Source organism: Naegleria lovaniensis (genome assembly GCF_003324165.1).
Source record: "Naegleria lovaniensis strain ATCC 30569 chromosome Unknown tig025, whole genome shotgun sequence".
NCBI lineage: Eukaryota > Heterolobosea > Eutetramitea > Acrasida > Naegleriidae > Naegleria > Naegleria lovaniensis.
The window spans coordinates 525,765-546,324 of NW_025407847.1; the positions used below are offsets into that span (position 1 = coordinate 525,765).

The window sequence follows — 20,560 nt, forward strand, 5'->3', positions numbered from 1 at the left end:
TTTTTCGTTATAAAGACTGTCGGAGGTCATTTTCTTGAGAAATTTAAGTGAAGTGGTTGTATTGGGTTTGTTGTTTTTCGAATGAGGTAAATTTTACCAACATCTGCAACGGTTTCAACAAGATTGTCACGTTGTTGATCCGAGACACGATTAAATCTCTTGTTGGAATGAATTTTTATGAAACGAATGGAATCCAAATTTTGATTGGTTCTTTAATGTCACTCAACGACGTCCAATCGTATTTGGTCTTGATGAGTCTCTGTCTTTCATTTTGGATGATATAGAATATCGATTTTTAAGCAAAAAACAACCAACTTGCAACATGAATTCTCAGTCAGCTTTCAACTCATTGGACGCATGTTGAACAGCACATTCGTTGGTCTGAACAGCTGTAACACAATCTCTTTGTTGCGTTTCAATGTTTCTTAGGTTCTAAGGAATTACATGTCCGTTTTGATGACCGTCAGCTAATGCAACATCATGATCATTCTGAATGATCCGAATAACATCAGGTTCTCCAATTAAGGTAAGAGCCATAGATAATTTTCGTTTTATTCTGCCACTCAATTCTTTCACTGCCTTATTTGTGTCTTCTAAAGTAAATTTATATCGTTTGAATGTTCGGCGAATGGTTTCAGTCGAATACTGTCCTCCAATGATAAATCAGTTGTTCCCACTCTGGCAAGGTTTTGGAACTCAAAGTGATGTGACACCGTAATTGATTAAGTAAAGAGAACTCTAAATTGTGTGACACCGTAAAGGTTCGTGTATTTGCTTTTCGTCATCCATTCATTCCACAGTCAGTTCTCACAAAAAAAATGTCCCAACACTGTGAAATGATGACAACACAAATGACAAGTGTTCATATCCTTCTCGTTGATTTTTATCAAGTTTCCACTCACAATCATCCTTTGAACATGCAAGCAGTGTTGAAAAAGAAATTCTCATTACAACAATTGGGAAAGAAGAAATGGCTTTTGAATCGGGAATTGAAATATCAACATTTCTTTCCTGTTGAGTTTATGAATGACCCGAAATTTGTGTTGAATCATATCAAAAAGTATGGATATGGATTGAAATTTGCATCCACACAATTAAAACGAGATCGAGAATTTGTTTTGAAAGTGGTTCAACAAAACGGTTCAGAGTTACCGTTTGCAGATAAACAGTTTCGCAATGATAAAGAAGTGATATTGACAGCCACAAAGGAAAATGGTGTATCATTTAGATATGCTTCAAAAGCGCTTCAAGATGAGAGGGAATTTGTGTTGGAAGTTGTGAGACAGAATGGAATGGCTTATCAGTGGCGCTATAAATTTGGAAATGACAAAGAAGTTGTGCTCACTGCTGTCAAACAAAATGGGAATGCATTGACATCGATCGTCTATAACAGATCAAAAAATTCAAATTGGTATGAAACCATTGCATTGGAGGCAATCAAACAAAATAAGAATGCGCTTCGATATGTTTCCCACAAGTTACTTAAAAATCATGATTTCATGTTACAAGTTCTCAAATTGATATTTCCAGAAGAATTTGAAACCTCATGCTCTTTTGATTATTCATCGAAAGAAATCATGCTAAGAGTAGTTCAAGAATTTGGATTTTTACTTGAATTTGTGTCGAATGAACTCAAATGTGATCGAGATATTGTTTTGAATGCAGTTAAAAATGCTGGTACTTCACTTCGATTTGCATCAGATGATTTGAGAAATGACAAAGAAATTGCATTAATGGCTGTTCAACAAGATGGTTGGGCATTAGGATATGTTTCTTCAGATTTGAAAGGAGACAAAGAGGTTGTATTGGCTGCTGTAAATCAAAATGGATTTGCTCTTGGAAGTGCATCAGAAGAGTTGAAGAATGATCGAGAAGTAGTCTTGAGTGCTGTAACTCAAAATGGAGAGTCATTACGCTTTGCTTCAAATGAGATGAAGAAAGACAGACAAGTTGTGTTGACAGCTGTAAAACAACACAGAGGAGCCATTGAATTCGCAGATGATGAATTGAAAATAGATGTAGAAATTGTGATGGAAGCTATCAAACAAGATCTCAAGTATCTTCAGTATATTTCAAAGAACTTATTTTGTGACAAATCATTCTTGTTGAAAGCAGTAAAGTTTGGAGGTAACACACTTCTACAATATACACCCACAGAAATTACAGATGATCATGAATTTATGGTGAAACTTCGAGAAGAAATCAAAAGATCTGGATTTGCTTCAGAGTACAGTGACGAATTATATCGTGAAAGAATGGAATACTTTTATTATGGAGTTTATTTGGAAACGATGTGTAGAAGGTAAAAAACTCAGAAAACTAGATGTTTCGATAATGTAAACAACAAGAGTTTGGAATTAATTGGAGGAAAACCAATGGGTTTGTAACTCGCCAAACAACCATCCTTTGAAAAGGATTGGTGTTTGAGGGATTTACCACAAAAGTTTTCATGAAAAATCTAAAAGTATTGAGTTCTCTCATTTTAGTATTCTTCTCAGTCCTTTTTGTCTACTGTTTGATTTGCTTAATTTGGCAGATGTAGACATGATTGTTTTCATCTAATTGGAGAACATAATCACCAATGCTTAAATATTCGGAATTGAGAGTCTGATTTGCTTCTGGTTTTCAATTTGTTCTTGAGAAGTCAGTTGAGAATAGAGTTGCCATGAGAGGGAGTTTGATTGTTGTGAGATAGTGTTTGGTTTTCTCTTATCGAACCTTCTTTGTCTCGAAACGAGGGGTGGAAGAAATCGCCCATCCTAGCACACAGCTAATAGCCCGGATGGGGATGATTGCAAAAATACTGCTTAGTTGCAGCAACTCCAGCAACAACAGCCACCAAACAATCCCGAAATTTTTTTATTCCAGTAATTGATTGATTTATTGTTGCTTGAAATACATGCAAGATCTGGCCAAACTTTATTCACAACAAGTGACTTGTGGCAATATCGACCACAATGTTGTTGCGTTCAACATAATATAGTTCTGAATGATCATTGTTGGTGGCTTTAGTTGCATGAACGCATATTCTTCGCATTCAGTATCTTTTGCCCAGATGGAATATTAATGATCATCTACGTTTCGTTATTGTCTTCTAGTGCAAGCTTTGAAATCTTCTTCATTCTCCAATTTTTTCCAATTCTAAGGAGTTTCACAATCTGAATTCAACAATGCATCGAATCCTGCAATTTTCAAATTGTAGATCACAGTGTACAACTATGGAGCCACGAATAAACAACTTTTTCTTGATGTTCTTATTTATCCACTCACGTGTATTATTCGAGGTGTACGTTGATTTTGGAATTAGACGGGCCATCACCGAAAATATTTTCTCCCAATCGTCGTCCAAACCAACTCTCAACTCTTCACAGCAGTCCAAAACTTGGTCCAATCTTTGACATCATCGACCTTCACCTGAGTTTCAAATCCAAAAATTAATCACATTTCGAAAATTAATCAAATTGATATGAACAGTTCTTCGACTTGTGTGAGGTAATGAAATGCCGTGCAGCATGTTTACTATCGCCACGAGTGTTAGTGGCCATGTTGTTGTTGGTGTATGCTTTTCATTTTTTTAAAATAAAAATTTTTTTATTAGCAATCAGCCGCTTCAGCGAGTCCAGCCCGCCCAAGAAATCCTCATTTCCAAAACGCTCTGGAAATTACTATCCAGATGCAATCAAATTATTAGCTGTGTGCTAGGATGGGCGATTTCTTCCACCCCTCCTCGAAACATCATAAGAAGTTTTGTGATTAAATGTATTTATCAAATTCCACAATGTCATTATTCGAATATTGTTTCAATTTGAATTCTTTTGTAAGTAAAACTTTAATACCAGGTATATTCAAATTAAACAATAGAGTATGAATGGTTGGAGCTTCATATTCAGCATCTGAAAGCATGGCAAAAGTACTCTTGTTTTCAGCGTTCAGATTGGTGTTGGAGCCACAATGTTGTCAAGCCACTCCTTAAAAATTCTCGATCATATATTCTTGCAGTTGAAAAGGCAAAAATACTCTAATAAACAATTCCTTTTCGAGATCAACATTGAATTTAAATCTTAATACAGTATCCAAAAAACTGTCACGAAGAGAAATGTCATGATACACGACATAGGGCCTTCTTTCTTCCTAGTAACATGAAATTGATGAAGAGTCTTCTTGTCTTGTTATCCTTATCAATGTAGAAGGATTGAAGAGTTGAAAATGGTATTTCTCTCTTGATTACTCCATCTTTGAACACGAGGACAGAATCATAGGCGAATTTGAGAATTCTCTTTTGTCTCTTTCCTGATTTGGTATCATTCTCAACGACAAAGGTTTGTTGTTTTTATAATGAGGTAAATCTCACCAACATCTGCAATGGTTTCAACAAGATTGTCACGTTGTTGATCCGAGACACAATTAAATCTCTTTTGAACTTCTTGTGAAGTAGGTGTGGTAATGGTCTTGGAATTGTAACCAAGACCATTACCACACCTTTCTTTCAATTGTTGTTCAGTTTCCGATCGATGTCTAATAATAAATTCATTGGTTTGTTTCTTGATTCGAATGTCAATGATCGAACTGAATAGAATTTCATCAAGAACAGTTCGAGTTGTTATATTTTGGCACCTTACACCTTACACTTAGTGTCAGTGCTGTTTGCATTTGACACTTGAGTGCCAAATGAATGAAGTGTGATTTGTATTTGACACTTGAGTGTAAGGTGCTATTTGTATTTGACACTTGAGTGTAAGGTGCGAAATGGATGTTGATTGAAATGGAGGTACTAGTTTGTGAACCTAACCATTCTACTTCGTGTTCATATAAAAAGGTCAATAACGAATCTATCAAACAAAAAAAAAGGCATGATTTAATCTCATGCATCTACTTTCTTACGTATGTTAGCTTGGACCTTCGTATGAAAGGAGTTAGGAGGCACAAAAGATGATATGTTCCTTTCATTCACGATGATAGACTCAGCCGTTAAGAAGTATGACTACGAAACAAAAAGTGATTCCAGTTCCCTTAATTGTACCCTTCTGATTGCTTCAGCTTGACTTTTGCTGTTACCGTCATTCCCAAATCACTCAAATTCGATTACATCAGCCAACAACAGTGTTGAGCACCATTCTCTTGTTCTTCTCACCGTTTTTGTAACAATTGAACAAAAGTACATGTCACTATGAAGAAAAGCTGGCAAGTTTCACTCCCCTGTTGAACCAAATGAAAATGTTTTCCTGTACTGCAAGTGTTTTTCCTCAACATAAATCGTCTCTCAAGTTCATTCAGCAAGCTCTGACATCCTGTTCGACAACTTCATCTCAATCTCTTTCAACGCCGTGTTGTATGGCGCAACATCAACTCAGAAAACAGGTGCTGAACGGTGGAACATTATTTGAACCACTGCCTCACAACGCTTCACCTTAGAAAATGAGCGTGAGTCTATTCTTCCCTCCATAAACTAAATTTCGTAGATGATCATTTGGTATTGTCGTTGTCAGACGAATTGTCCAAAAATTGCGTTCGTGATACTCGATGATGATTGTGTAGTGAAGAGAATTTTGAGGCCCGTTGCTCACAACCGTGAAGACGGAGGTTTGTAATTTCAAAATAATATTTAAATAAATTAAAAAATATACAGGTGCTGATGACACTCGGCACTCAAGTGTCAGGTGCTGTTTGCATTTGGCACTCCAGTGTTAAGTGCTATTTGTATCTCCTTTTTGGGACTACGTGCCATTGCAAACGGCACTAAAGTGTAAGGTGTAAGGTGCTAAAAGGTATGTCCTCGAACAGTTCCCAATTTGGAAGCTAACACAAGGAGAGATTCATAAGTGATTTTCAAAAGACGATCATTTCCAATTCACCTTTTTCTCCTTTCATTTGCATGAGATTGTAAGTTGTTGGAATGAACTTTTTAGAAACGAATGGAATCCAAATTTTGATTGGTTTTATAATGTCACTCAACGATGTCCAATCGTATTTGGTCTTGATGAGTCTCTGTCTTGTTTCATTTAGAATGATGTTCATCGACAGCATTTTTCTTGGTCTTTAAGTTTGAATGCAAGACATGTATGTAGGCTTTGGGACCACTTTTCAATATTGCTTGATTATTGACTTGAGTTGGGCAGAGTTGAAATGAGTTCAAATCTTTTCTTTTGATGGGCATTGCAACATCTTGAATGGCTTGCGATTTATCATTTTCGGGTTGCATTCGGAAAGAAATCACTGCTTTGGTGATGGATTTTGGAAGTGCAAATGACATGATCTCTTCATCATCAAATTTAGAACAGCAATGCTTCTGATAGCATTTTCTTCAAAAATACGAATTAATGAATTGATGTCTGATGGTGTGAATTTTATATCGGTAAGATAGTCATAGAGAAGATGAAGATCAGAATTCGTTTAAATTTTTTTCGATTTTTAAGCAAAAAACAACCAACTTGCAACATGAATTCTCAGTCAGCTTTCAACTCATTGGACGCATATTGAATTGATTCTAAAGTAAATTAATATCGTTCCAATGTTCGGGGAATGGTTTCAGTCGAATACTGTCCTCCAATGACAAATTTTCAATTGTTCCCGCTCTGGCAAGGTTTTGGAACTCAAAGTGATGTGACACCGTAATTGATTAAGTAAAGAGAACTCTAAATTGTGTGACACCGTAAAGGTTCGTGTATTTGCTTTTCGTCATCCATTCATTCCACAGTCAGTTCTCACAAAAAAAATGTCCCAACACTGTGAAATGATGACAACACAAATGACAAGTGTTCATATCCTTCTCGTTGATTTTTATCAAGTTTCCGCTCACAATCATCCTTTGAACATGCAAGCAGTGCTGAAAAAGAAATTCTCATTACAACAATTGGGAAAAACAAAATGGCTTTTGAATCGGGAATTGAAATATCAACATTTCTTTCCTGTTGAGTTTATGAATGATCCTGAATTTGTGTTGAATCACATCAAAAAGTATGGATATGGACTGAAATTTGCATCCACACAATTAAAACAAGATCGAGATTTTGTATTGAAAGTGGTGCAACAAAAAGGTTCAGAGTTACCGTTTGCAGATAAACATTTTCGCAATGATAAAGAAGTGGTATTGACAGCCATAAAGGAAAATGATGTATTATTTAGATATGCTTCAGTAGCGCTTCAACTTGACTGGGAATTTGTGTTAAAAGTTGTGAGACAGAATGGAACGGCTTATCAGTGGACCCATAAACTGGGAGATGACAAAGAAGTTGTGCTCACTGCTGTCAAACAAAATGGAACTGCATTGCAATGTATCAAATATGACAGCTCACAAAATTCAGATTGGTATGAAACAGTTGCATTAGAAGCAATCAAACAAAATAAGAATGCACTTCGATATGTTTCCAAAGTTTTTGTTCAAAATCAAGATTTCATGTTACAAGCTCTCAAATTAATATTTCCAGATGAATTGGAAACCTCATGCTCTTTTGATTATTCATCGAAAGAAATCATGATGAAGATCATTCAAGAATTTGGACTTTTACTTGAATTTGTGTCAAGTGAACTCAAAAGTGATCGTGATATAGTTTTGAGTGCAGTTAGAAATCATGGTCGTTCGTTGGCATTTGCTTCTAACGACTTGCAGAATGACAAAGAAATTGCATTAATGGCTGTTCAACAAGAGGGTAGGGCATTGCAATTTGTCTCTTCAGATTTGAAAGGAGACAAACAAGTGGTGTTGGCTGCTGTGAATCAAAATGGATGTGCTCTTGAATATGCATCAGAAGAGTTGCAGAATGATCGAGAAGTAGTCTTGAGTGCAGTAACTCAAAATGGATATTCTTTGTGTTATGCTTCAAATGAGATGAAGAAAGACAGACAAGTTGTGTTGACAGCTGTAAAACAAAGGTGTGGCGCCATTAGATTCGCAGATGATGAATTGAAAAAAGACGAAGAAATTGTGTTAGAAGCTATCAAACGAGATCTCTCTGGTTTTCTTTTTATTTCAAAGAAATTATTTTGTGACAAACCATTCTTGTTGAAAGCAGCAAAATTCTGTGGTAACACACTTCTACAATATACACCCAAAGAAATTACAGATGATCATGAATTTATGGTGAAACTTCGAGAAGAAATCAAAAGATCTGGATTTGCTTCAGAGTATGATGAGGAATTGTATCATGAAAGAATGGAATACTTTTATTATGGAGTTTATTTGGGAACAATTCGAAATCACTAAGAGCCGCTCCACCACTTGCAATACAATATCTTTTTTATTGAGATGGTCTGAATGTATGAAATGTCTCATGTCGTCATTGATACAAAGTTAAATTCTTCAAATATATTCACTGTTGGCCATACGTTTGACATTTTCTTTGTCGATTTCGTCATTGCTGCCAAGGTTAAGCTTCTTCAAATTCTTGGACTGCGCTCGCTAAAAAAGCAATGAAATCATCAAGCAATATGTTTAACACCTTGTCACTCAAATCTACGGTCGTTTGTGATAGCCTTAGTGTTCTAAATTACTACTGATAAAGTGTTGCAAATTTGCCCCAAAAAGGAGCCATCTACAGGTGAATGAGACTGGAGGTTATTGATAAGTGTCATCACACATTTGGTAAAGAACTGACTCCAGCTCTTTCACTCTTTCTCGTTGGTACTCCTTACTGCTGGGAGGGAGGTGTTGAATCATTTTTTGCGCTTTGCTATTACATTTTGTTGTAAATTATCAAGAGAATGATGGCAAAACAGATTTTTCATTGCCGTGTGTACATACGCCAACCACAAACCACAGATCCAAATTACAAATGCAAAAAAATGGCGAAAAGAGACCTCACCTCGTTCATTGAGTTTCAAACCAATCTCTCATCACGGTCGTCATTTCAAACCAAGAAACAAAAATTAACTCCAACATGGATAAATGATGATGAAAATGTTCGGATGATCCTTGTTGATTTTTCAACTTGTTTATTTCATCATGATGATGAAAATTATGAACACACTCGGAATGTAGAATTGTTATTGAAAAAGAAATTCTCATGGCAACAAGAAGGCAAAAAGAAATGGCTTTTGAACCGGGAATTGCAATATTATAATTTCTTTCCAGTCGAATTTATGAATGATCCTGAATTTGTGTTGAATCATATCATAAATTATGGATATGGATTGAAATTTGCATCCACACAATTAAAACGAGATCGAGATTTTGTTTTGAAAGTGGTTCAACAAAATGGTTTAGAGTTACAATTTGCAGATAAACATTTTCGCTATGATAAAGAAGTGGTGTTGACAGCCATAAAGGAAAATGATGAATCATTTAGATATGCTTCAAAAGCGCTTCAAGATGAGAGGGAATTTGTGTTGGAAGTTGTGAGACAGAATGGAACGGCTTATCAGTGGCACCATAAATTTGGAAATGACAAAGAAGTTGCGCTCACTGCTGTCAAACAAAATGGAACTGCATTGCAATTTATATATTATTTCAGATATACAAATTCAGATTGGTATGAAACCATTGCATTGGAGGCAATCAAACAAAATAAGAATGCACTTCGATATGTTTCCAAAGATTTCCTTCAAAATCAAGATTTCATGTCACAAGCTCTCAAATTAATATTTCCAGATGAGTTTGAAACCTCATGCTCTTTTGATTATTCATCGAAAGAAATCATGCTAAGAGTAGTTTCAGAGTTTGGATTTTTACTTGAATTTGTGTCAAGTGAACTCAAAAGTGATCGAGATATTGTTTTGAGTGCCGTCAGAAATCATGGTTGTTCATTGAAATTTGCATCAGAGACTTTGAGAAATGACAAGGAAATTGCATTAATAGCTGTCAAACAAGATGGTTGGTCATTGAGATATGTCTCTTCAGAGTTGAAAGGAGACAAAGAGGTTGTGTTGGCTGCTGTAAATCAAAATGGACATGCTCTTGAATATGCATCAGAAGAGTTGCAGAATGATCGAGAAGTAGTCTTGAGTGCAGTAACTCAAAATGGATATTCTTTGTGTTATGCTTCAAATGAGATGAAGAAAGACAGACAAGTTGTGTTGACAGCTGTAAAACAAAGGGTTGAACTCATTAGATTCGCAGATGATGAATTGAAAAAAGACGAAGAAATTGTGTTGGAAGCTATCAAACGAGATCTCTCTGGTTTTCTTTTTATTTCAAAGAAATTATTTTGTGACAAACCATTCTTGTTGAAAGCAGCAAAATTCTGTGGTAACACACTTCTACAATATACACCCAAAGAAATTACAGATGATCATGAATTTATGGTGAAACTTCGAGAAGAAATCAAAAGATCTGGATTTGTTTCAGAGTATAATGAGGAATTGTATCATGAAAGAATGGAATACTTTTATTATGGAGTGTATTTGGGAGCAATTCGAAATCGCTAACAGCAATTCCAAGCTGAGCTCTGCGCTACCAACTGGTTTTGTCTCTCTTGCAATACAAAATCTTTCCTGCGTTCGTCTGAACTGCCGAACTTTATTGAGGTTTTGCCTTTTGGATTGAATAAAGTTTTTGAGATGTTAAATAACACGAGTTTGGTTTCTTGGAAACACCTCCCTTCAAGCTTCAAAATTTTCCAATAAAAGCTCCATAATAACATTGCTCCATTCTTTCTTGATACAATTCATCATTATACTCTGAAACAACTCCACTATTTTTGATTTCCTCCATTATTTCCAACATAAAGTCAGCGTCGTCTGTAATTTCTCTGGGTACATGTTCCAGAAACATGTTACCACAGAATTTTGCAATTTGTAACAAGAATTGTTTGTCTTTTAAAAGTTTGTCAGAAGCATATAATACAGCATCTGTATCTTGTTTGACGGCTTCCAACACAATTTCTTTGTCACTTTTCAGTTCGTCGTGTGCATATTCTAGTGCTAAGCCATGTTGTACAAAAAACATATTCCAATGCCAAACCATCCTGCATGACAGCCAGTAATGCAATTTCTTTGTCATTTCTCAAATCTTCTGATGCAAATCGAAGTGAAATACCATCATTTTTAACTGCATTCAAAACTATTTCTCGATCACTTTTGAGTTCACTTGACACAAATTCAAGTAAAAATCCAAATTCTTGAACCACTCTTAGCATGATGTCTTTCGATGAATAATCAAAAGAATGTAACGTCTCAAATTCTGGAACCGTTAATTTGAGAGATTGAAGCATGAAACTACGATCTCGAAGTAAATTCTTATGCACATCGGAGTGCCTTCTTGCTGTGGTTGATTTCTGTAATTTTGTTGTCACATTTGAATCTCTCAATTTCTCAAGCATCTCGCTATTTTGTTTCACGGCAGTTAACACAACTTCCATGTCATTTTTAAATGTATCTGTAAACCAAAGAGCTACTCCGTTCAATCTAACTGCTTTCAACACAAATTCCTTGTCTTTTTGAAGTTCTATCGAAGCAAAATATCTCAATGCATATGGTTCTTGTGTTATAGCTTTCAGTACTACTTCTTGGTCGTTACGAAAATCTTGCGCAAATCGGAAATCAGAATATTGTTGTTGAACCGCTTTCAATACAAAATCTCGATCTTGTCGTAGTTGCTTGGATGCATGACCCAATCCATAACCATGTTGTTTAATATAATTAAAGACAAATTCAGGATCATTCATAAACTCCACTGGAAAGAATTTCTCATATTTCAATTCCCGATTCAATAACCATTTCTTCTTTCCAATTTGCAAATTGGAATGAGAATTTCTTTTTCAATAATATTTCCAATCTCCGAATTTGTTCTAACTGTTCATGAAAAGCATTGTTTGAACAATCAACAAGTATTATCCTCACATTTCTCACTGTTGTTGTTGTTATGAATACATCCATCGATCTCATCGTAATTGATAATATGAAACCGGTTCTTAGAGTTCCGATGGTCAGGATGTTCGTCGTGATCTTGTTTGAACATTTTTTTCAAGGTTACAAAATATCCAGAGCTTGTCCTTCTAATAATCATGTTTAGCACAACACGATATTTTGTACGTTAGAATGTAAAGTTATGTACGATAGCCATGGTTTATTTTATTATGGCTAAGAATTATTTCGTATATTAAAATATTAACAATATTAAATCAAATTAAGAAAAAAATGTCTGGACGAACGTCTGTGCTGAAGAACATCATGCTGTTAATCAAGGATGTACCCAAATCAGTAAAATTCTATTCGGAGGGATTGGGAATGCAAGTAAATCATGTGTCTGAACATTGGGCAGAATTGCAATCGGGACAAATTAAAGTTTGTTTAAACAAAGTAGAAGGGTAAGCATTTCGCTTACTTTTGAGAAAATGTAATCATCAAACTATTTCTTTGGATTTCATGGTTTCGGAAAATGTGGAATTTTTTCATAATAATTATTAATTTAAATCATTTGACAATTTTTTCAATTTCATTATTTCAATCAATTAGTGAAGCTGCATGCACAACTGGATATTCTCCTTTTCTTTGTTTTGACGTTACACAAATGGATAAAACCATTTATAAATTAATTGAAATGGGAGCCGTTCTTGATGGTCCAATTAAATATCCAGCTCATGGAAAAGTTGCTTCACTCCGCTCTCCTGATGGCCACATGGTGGGTCTGTTTGAGCATGCAGAACACTTAAAACAACAGGAATAATCATTCTAAGCCTTAGAATATTTCAGTAACTTGGATTGCCAATTCAATTATTATTATTTATTAAAAAAGTTTTGGATATTATTTGTGTTGGATAATGTAACTTCGATATATTGAAGCTCAACACACGTCTCTACCTAATAATGGTCAGAATGAATCCATGCTCGTGTGTGCTCTACTCAACACTCCTCAATTAGTAGCAATGTCTGCTTTCGTTTATCATTCTAGTGATGGTATCCTACGAATATTTGCGTCCATTATTTTTGTTCAGTACTTGCTTTCGGCACAGATAATAAGGAAGGATTGATGGTTACAGTCTTTGTGACGTCGCTCGTTTTGTAAATACCAACAAGAGTATTTGCTAATTCAAACATATTGTTTCTCAAACTAATAATCAAAAACTGAGCATCGTTTTTTGTTCGCTCCTTCACATAGTTTGCAACAATAGAGACGTTTCTAAAATCCAGAGCTGCATCAATTTCATCCATGACATAAATTGGAGTTGGTTTGTAGTGGTGCAAAGCAAATACTAACGCAAGCGAAGATAGGGTTTTCTCACCTCCAGATAAATTTGAAATGTTCTTCCAGCTCTTTCTTGGAGGTCTAACAGAGAAGACAATTCCTTCTGAAAATGGATCCAAGCTGTCAACAAGTTCCAATTCAGCGTCACCTCCCAAGGTAATGGTCTGATAAATTTCTTTCAGTTTCATTGTGATGGAAGTGAATCCTCTCATAAACTCATCTAAACGTTTTCTTCGTAACTCTTCATACAATTTCTGAGCCTTATTTCTCTCAATAGTAATTTGCTCAAGGTCTTTAACTTTGACCTTATAATCCTCTTCTTTCTTTTTGTAATCTTCAATGGCAGAAAGATTTGGTTTCATTTTCTCCAACTCTGAAACGAGAATGGTAATATCATAATTCAATGTTTGAATGTTCACCTGTTGAATTGCTTGCTTTTTCTTTCGTGCCAGTCGAACGCTAAAGCTTTTACCCATATCATCCTCCTCATCTTGCATCACATTGTCATCTTCTTGGTCGTTGGCCTTTTCATCGTCAGAGGTGTCCATCTCGTCCTCTTGCCCATTGGATGTTTTCTTTACTCTCTTCTTTCCAGATTCTTGTTGTTCAGCGCTTTCCAGTTCGAAAAGAACCTCAAATTCTGAGTCATACGTCTTTTCATGTTTTTCCATCTCCTCTCGCCTTTTAGTGACCAACCTCTCAATCTCTTTGACTTCTTTGATACAGTCATCCAATGAATTTTTAAGTTCAAGTTCTTTTTCTCTGGCCTTGGCAAACTGCTTTCGTACTTGTTCACACTCACTTTCTTTTTGTGTGGTTTCAGTCTCTTTTTCTTTCAGCTGGACTTCAAGCTCAGAAATTTCCATCATGATGGGAGCAGCCTCTTCTTCAATGAGTTTTTTCTTGGCTTCAATATCCTCTATTTTCTTTCCGATATTGTCAAACTCTTCTTGTTCAGATTTTAGCTGCTTCTCAAGCTTTTTAAGACTCTTCTCATGCGACTCTCTTTGAACTTGGACCTTGCTGAGCTTTAAATTGGCCTCGTCAATTTTGTTGTTAAGCTCTTTTACGAGATCCTTTTGCTTTTTAAGTTTACCATCTCCAACGTTCTCAATTTGAAGAACAAGCTTTTCCATGTCAGCCTCTAAGGATTTGAATTTTCTTCGATGATCTTCCAACTCTTTTTTATATTCCTCTAATTCGTTGTTCAAGTCTGTCAATCGGTCTTCATATTCCTTGCTGGGCTCTTTTTTAAGATCTTTTTCCATGTTTTTCATTTGGTTTTGTAGATCAGTAGCTGTTTTTTCAATGGATTCAATGTCAAGAGAAATTTCTTTTAAGCGCATTTCAATGTTAGAATTCTCTGCTTCCAGTCTTTTGAGCTCTTGAGAAATACTTTGTCGTTTGTACTGTTGTTGCAAATAGTCGTGTTCTGCCATTTCTAAATTAGACTTGGCTTCGCTAATCTCCTTTTCTGATATTCTAACAATTTTCTTTGCATTTCCTGAAAGTGTCATGAGCCCCTTAACGATGGTTTTACCACCACCGCTCATTGTACCATATTCTTCGATAAGATCACCCTTAAGTGAGACCACTCTCCATCTCTTTTGCTTGTTGTAAGCAATTCTGGTGGCCTGTTCTAGATCATTTGCTACAAGGGTGTTTTGTACACCATAATAAAAGGCCTTTCTGAATTTTTCTTCGTTTGGAGTAATGAGGTCATAGAGACGGGGTACTTTTTCAGGAATGGAATTTTCAGGAAGTGTTTGAGGAGGACTGATCTTTTCAAGAATAATAAATGTAGCAACACCTAATGAATGCTCTTTCAAATAGTCAACGCATTTTGTTGCTGCATCGGTAGTCTCAACAACAATGCTATTCAAAAAACCACACGCCATAGAAATTGCAATGTCATACTTGGGATCAATGGTTCCCAAATCTCCCAATCTACCGTACACGTCTGCAATGTTAGATTCATTAAGTAAAGCTTGAACAATTCTATTCTGTGAAATGCTGTTTTGTTGATCGGTTTTCAAAGTTGAGTAACGCTGTCTCAGCACAATGACTTGTTTCTCCATATCGCCCATGCCATTTTCGAGACTGGTTAACCGTTCTCTTTCTTCCTTTATCCTATTGATATTGTTAGCTTGTATCTTTTTGTTTTTTGTGATTTCTTCCTTTTTTGTCGTGAGTTGATTGTTGAGCTTTTCAAGCTCTGATTTCTTTCTCTCGTATTCCTTTTTGGTGCTGTCTTTTTTCTCTTGTACCAACTTGATCTCTGACTCAGCCAATGATATTTTCTCCTTAATTTCATTTTCTCTCTGTTTAAACGGAGCAAGTTGCTTGTTTTTCTCCTCTTTCTGTTGTGACAATGTGCTTATTTCTTTTTGGCATTGTTGATATATTTCGTCTACTTTTTGAGTAGCTTTCTCTAGATCTGGTGTGAGCTTTGAAAGTTCGCGCTTGAGACTATCCTCAGTGCTGAGACATTCATCGATCTTGTGCTGCAAGTCATCCTTTTTGCTATCACCTGACTTGAGACTCTTCTCCAACTGTTGTTTTCTATTTTTCGTGATTTTTAAATCCTCTTTCAATTTTTCGTCCTTATTTTCAAACTCGGTAAACTTGCTTTTCTGCTTTTGTAGTTTTTTAGAAATTGTGTCTTGCTCCTTTTTGCAATTCTTATAGAGTTCTTCTTTCTTGGAAATTTCTGCACTGACCTGCGAAAGTTTTTCCTTCTCGAGTTCGTGTTGTGCCTTTAATTTGGTATTCTCGTCTTGTTTTTGTGTCAATCGTTGAGAGGAATCATAAAGTTGCTTCTGAGCAAGCAAGTGATACTTTTCAACAAGGTCCCGTTTCTTCTTCAAATACTTGATTGCTTCATTCATGGGGCCTTCCAAAGCCTCCTTCTCTTTCTTGGCTCCGTTCACTCGATTCAGTTTTTCTTGTCGCTTTTCGTTCAATTGTTCCACCTCCACCAATGATTTTTCAATCTTCTCTACGTATTTGTTTGTTCCAATAATATCCTCAATATATTCAAGTAAACCATCTTCATTTTCTGATGGAGCTTTTGGTTTCATGAGAGAAATTTGCTCAACCTCTCCTTGAAGAATTAAAAATCTATTATTTTCCAAATCAATTCCTTTTGATTTAAGAAGATTTGTTACCTCTGTGTATGAGCTTTTCCCACTATCTATGTAATATGTCGAAACACTATTCCTATTGACCGTTCTTTTTACAATAAATTCTGAATCGGGAACAATTTCATGATTTGAATTATCATTTCTGACAAAAATCTCTGCAAAATGTACCGAAACGCTGGCCTCTTCAAGATTTGGATAATTCTTTGAGCTGTGAATTAATTCTGACAGCTTTTTCAGTCTCAATTTTTTGCCCTTTTTTCCAAATACGAATTGAATGGCATCAATTACATTGGATTTTCCGGATCCGTTTGGTCCAACAACACAAGTGAAGCTCTGAAAGACCAAATATCCAATGAATGGTTCCGTGATCAATCATTTCATCGAATGGTATTAAGTCGTTGTTAGTACTATTTCTTGAACCATCAATTCTCATGGATACATACCTTATCAAAGGGACCAATCTCTCTTTTACCAGCATATGATTTGAAATTCTTGAGAACCATCTTTTGGATGATGAGCCTTTTTCCACTAGAATGGTCAGTGGGCTCATTTGAATTCACATCTGCTTGCGAGGCAGTTGATGTTTCCAAATCTTCATCAACTTCCGAATCGTTATGCTTGTTATTATGCGAAGCTGATGATGATGAACCGGATGTGGACGAAGTATTCAATGTCATGATGATTCAATGGTTCTCCGTATTGTTGTTGCTGTTGATTTTAATAGCAATATGTGAAGTCCAGCAGCTGATTCCGAATTTTTTGAATTTGAATTTGAAAATTTATTTGATGAGCGGGAATATTTTTCTCGTGTGCTTCTAATCCGCATGGGCATGTTCTCCTTCTTCATCCTCTCGAATATCACTCACTTTCGTTCCACTGATTGCTCTTGCTAAAATTTTCAACACCAAATAAAACCAAAAGACGTGAAGAGCTACCAGTAAGCATAGTAAGGAAATAAGGACCCAATACGTGCTCACACAATATCTGAAAAGACAACATCCATAATCACTGACCTCTGCAGGGTAGATTGAATCTGAAACGTATCGAAAGAGGTAATATCTATACGTTTCCAAATTTCATCATGACGAACGATTATAATTTTACAATAATATCATATCCCAAGCATATGGTCAAACATTTCATTATAGAAATTTAAAATATTTTGAATTTGTTGTCTATGATTATACTCACACACTTACCTTGAAGGATCATCCCAACCTTGAAAATTCATGGCAGCCATATAAATAATATAAGGTAAAAACAAGAGTCTCATCAAGAAGAAGGACAATGTAAATGCCACAAACAACATGGTCGATATGGTTTCCATTTTGAGATGATGCATTCCTTTGGCACTGTACAAGAAAATGTCCACAAAATCATGCAAAATTAATACCAAACTTCCAACTCGATGATGATGAGCAGCTAGGCAAAATGTAATTAACATGATGGTTGCAATATGATGTGCGACCATTTCTGCAAAATCGACAATCTCTCATCAATAAACAATACAGTAAATAAAGCTTGTACATAAAAAGCACATCCCAGTAACATGTAAAACCTGAAATGTGGTGTCTCAAATCCAGTATGTCCATGTGGATATTCCAACACACAAAATGATGCATCCACAAACCACGAGGTCTCTTTCAACACAAAATACCCAAATACTGTCATGAACAAGTAATAGGAACAGAACCAAACATTTTCTTTGAAACGAGTTTTTGAAAGTGGAGAAATGTGTTTGAAACGTTCGGTGAGTGTCAATGGATGCAACACGAATTGATACATGAGTTTTCGGAGTATAAATATGACAATGGCCATTACCAACACTGTCAATGAATCATGAGAAGACCAATTAACTCTTCGAAATGGAGCTGGTTCGTCACTTCCGAGAATGAGAGAAAAGGTGTGAGGAGGACCTGTGACATTGTGTGGATGAGCAGTGTAGGCATATTCATTGTTGGAACCGTATAAACCAAACCATTCGTCGATGATGTGATAATAATTTTTCATCTCTTGATCAATGAGTGTTTGAGTGCTGAGTAATGATAATGATAATCGAATGAATGATTTGTGTTTGGATATGAAGAAAAAAATGTAAGTGGTGGAGCGGATGCTTTTTTCAAAATTCCGATGAATGGATAGACCGTTAAGGCAGTAAAATCGGAAACAATGTTTGTTTGCAAGATGCAACGTGATGGTCGTATTCGAGAGGAATGGTTTTGGCACTCTTGTCGCAATTTTTTTGTTGATTGCAAAAGGAAGAGCTCGTCACGTCCAACGTTCGAAATGTTCCTCTCTTGGCATGACCGTTGATGAAGGAATGAGAGTGGAAGGATATTGACTTGCATGACATTTGGCAGTTACTTTTACATGGCAATTACTGGTCGATAACATGCAAAAGCAACAAGGAATAGATCTTCAGAATGGCTGTTCTTTGCAAGTGTGTGTTTGGCCGTCCAAAATGGTCGTGCAATAATTTTTATTTGTCGTTGTAAAAAATCGGTCAACCGAGTTTTTTGGGATTGAAAAAATTTTCGTTGAAAAAAATACGTCGAAATTGGTTCGTATCACTCGCTCATTTTTTTGCTCACCTTCAATCATTTCACTTTCTGAATAACATCAACAACAACAGATTAACAATGGTCGCAACTGGTATCTCCGTCGGAAGACTTGGAAAGAGAGGTTTCCCAACAACAAAGAGACCTAAGGTCCAAAAGACAAAGAAGACCTCCAAGCACAGAGTTGTCAAGGATATTGTTGAAGAGGCTATCGGTATTGCTCCATACGAAGCAAGACTTATTGATCTTATCGAAATGTCCGAAAAGAGAGCTTTGAGATTTGCCAAGAAGAGACTTGGCTCTCTCACTCGTGCTAAGAAGAAGCTCAGAGCTGTCGAAGATCTCAAGAGAAGAATCAAGAGAAGACAACAAGACAGATTGAACGAACAACAAAAACTCCAAGGAGCTACTACTACCACTCAAAAGTAAATTTATTCCTCATAAACAAAAATTCTTAAATTCTCCAAACTTATTGTTCTGCTTTGACAAGCACTCTCCACGCCTCAATCTGCAGAATTACATTATCACCTGCAAAAAAATGTTCACTCCACAATCGTCATCAAGTAACTCGGGCGTCAACATTTTCTCGGCTCACTCGGCCTCTCAAATCCCAAATCTCAATCTTCGTATCACTCTTTCTCCTTTTCAAACACCAACCTATATTTATAATATTTTCTTTTCGACTCCAACAGGTTTTAGAACATTTAGTTTTACTCACTCGGGTCCCGATATTCTCATTCATGAAATACAAGCTCCACAAATTCTTCATACACGCACACTGAGAGGCCACACTAATCAAATCAGTGGGCTATCCTTTTCAAAAACGAATGAAAACATGCTCATTTCGTGTTCTCACGATAGCACAGTTCGGCTATGGGACTTGAGAATGTCTGACCAATCAAGTTGTGTTCAGTCTCTCTCTTTCGAAGGAACTACTCTCGCTCCTCAACTCAATACAGTGGATCTTTCTTTCGGAAGTGGATATTTATATGCTGTCGGAAGTGGACAAGTCATGCAACAAGGCTCCATTGCTGTAGGAGATTTACGTAAAAACACCTCTCCTCTTTCAAATTATTTAGTAATGGACGAAATTCATAGTGATTGCGTGAATCAGGTTTCATTTGGATCTAACAATATGCTTTATTCATGTTCCGATGATGGATTAATACATATTTATGACATTTCAGAGTCTAATCAAAAACAAGCGTACGACGAGTTGGAAGATTCTTTGGATGGAGCTTTAAATGTTGAGGACTCTGTAGAGAGATTTGGATTTTTAGGAACGACTAATTGTTTGTACGCTCTATCGAGTACGAATCACCTTCACTTTTGGCTCTATGATGCTCAGGAAGATGAATATGCAGATTATCGCGTCATGAAACGAGAAGACGAGTGGTACAATTTCAAACAATTTAAAGAGACGAGTACACAACTCTTAGATATGGACGCCCAAGATAATTTACATTTCGTTGAAGTGACAGGCTCTGTAGGAGATGATAGTGTCATGCTACACGCAAGTGCATTAGGATGTGTCTATGTTTTCAAGATGGCAAAGGATTTAAAGTCTCAAGAATTGGTGGCAGTCATGAGAGGAGGTCACTCCAAAGACTCCCTTATCCGTACTGTGAAAGTATTGAATTCAACAACCTTAATGACTGCTGGAGAGGATGGCAAACTTTGTGTCTTTACAGCAGATTAAATCATAGTCAAAATTGAACATTATTCAGTTGATGGAATAAAGC

The 20,560-nt window shown here is 36.1% G+C and overlaps 9 protein-coding genes across 9 annotated transcripts; 6 read left to right on the plus strand and 3 right to left on the minus strand.

The window, feature by feature from the left end:
• Window positions 1-818: 818 nt before the first annotated feature.
• C9374_005883 (uncharacterized protein) lies at window positions 819-2,306 on the plus strand (the record flags this gene model as incomplete). Its single annotated transcript, XM_044695682.1, has 1 exon — window positions 819-2,306. The coding sequence occupies one exon, from the start codon at window positions 819-821 to the stop codon at window positions 2,304-2,306; it is 1,488 nt and encodes a 495-aa protein (XP_044547770.1).
• Window positions 2,307-6,712: 4,406 nt separating this feature from the next.
• C9374_005884 (uncharacterized protein) lies at window positions 6,713-8,200 on the plus strand (the record flags this gene model as incomplete). Its single annotated transcript, XM_044695683.1, has 1 exon — window positions 6,713-8,200. One exon carries the CDS (start codon window positions 6,713-6,715, stop codon window positions 8,198-8,200), a length of 1,488 nt encoding a protein of 495 aa, XP_044547771.1.
• A 578-nt stretch (window positions 8,201-8,778) lies between these two features.
• C9374_005885 (uncharacterized protein) lies at window positions 8,779-10,359 on the plus strand (the record flags this gene model as incomplete). The annotated part of the gene is made up of 1 exon (XM_044695684.1): window positions 8,779-10,359. The coding sequence occupies one exon, from the start codon at window positions 8,779-8,781 to the stop codon at window positions 10,357-10,359; it is 1,581 nt and encodes a 526-aa protein (XP_044547772.1).
• A 181-nt stretch (window positions 10,360-10,540) lies between these two features.
• On the minus strand, window positions 10,541-11,597 carry C9374_005886 (uncharacterized protein; the record flags this gene model as incomplete). Its single annotated transcript, XM_044695685.1, has 2 exons — window positions 10,541-10,854; window positions 10,895-11,597. 2 exons carry the CDS (start codon window positions 11,595-11,597, stop codon window positions 10,541-10,543), a joined length of 1,017 nt encoding a protein of 338 aa, XP_044547773.1.
• Window positions 11,598-12,069: 472 nt separating this feature from the next.
• C9374_005887 (uncharacterized protein) lies at window positions 12,070-12,598 on the plus strand (the record flags this gene model as incomplete). Its single annotated transcript, XM_044695686.1, has 2 exons — window positions 12,070-12,239; window positions 12,388-12,598. 2 exons carry the CDS (start codon window positions 12,070-12,072, stop codon window positions 12,596-12,598), a joined length of 381 nt encoding a protein of 126 aa, XP_044547774.1.
• A 254-nt stretch (window positions 12,599-12,852) lies between these two features.
• C9374_005888 (uncharacterized protein) lies at window positions 12,853-16,937 on the minus strand (the record flags this gene model as incomplete). The annotated part of the gene is made up of 2 exons (XM_044695687.1): window positions 12,853-16,593; window positions 16,704-16,937. 2 exons carry the CDS (start codon window positions 16,935-16,937, stop codon window positions 12,853-12,855), a joined length of 3,975 nt encoding a protein of 1,324 aa, XP_044547775.1.
• Window positions 16,938-17,075: 138 nt separating this feature from the next.
• Window positions 17,076-17,731, minus strand: C9374_005889 (uncharacterized protein; the record flags this gene model as incomplete). Its single annotated transcript, XM_044695688.1, has 2 exons — window positions 17,076-17,319; window positions 17,460-17,731. 2 exons carry the CDS (start codon window positions 17,729-17,731, stop codon window positions 17,076-17,078), a joined length of 516 nt encoding a protein of 171 aa, XP_044547776.1.
• Window positions 17,732-18,899: 1,168 nt separating this feature from the next.
• C9374_005890 (uncharacterized protein) lies at window positions 18,900-19,247 on the plus strand (the record flags this gene model as incomplete). The annotated part of the gene is made up of 1 exon (XM_044695690.1): window positions 18,900-19,247. The coding sequence occupies one exon, from the start codon at window positions 18,900-18,902 to the stop codon at window positions 19,245-19,247; it is 348 nt and encodes a 115-aa protein (XP_044547777.1).
• A 109-nt stretch (window positions 19,248-19,356) lies between these two features.
• On the plus strand, window positions 19,357-20,517 carry C9374_005891 (uncharacterized protein; the record flags this gene model as incomplete). Its single annotated transcript, XM_044695691.1, has 1 exon — window positions 19,357-20,517. One exon carries the CDS (start codon window positions 19,357-19,359, stop codon window positions 20,515-20,517), a length of 1,161 nt encoding a protein of 386 aa, XP_044547778.1.
• Between the last annotated feature and the right edge of the window lie 43 nt (window positions 20,518-20,560).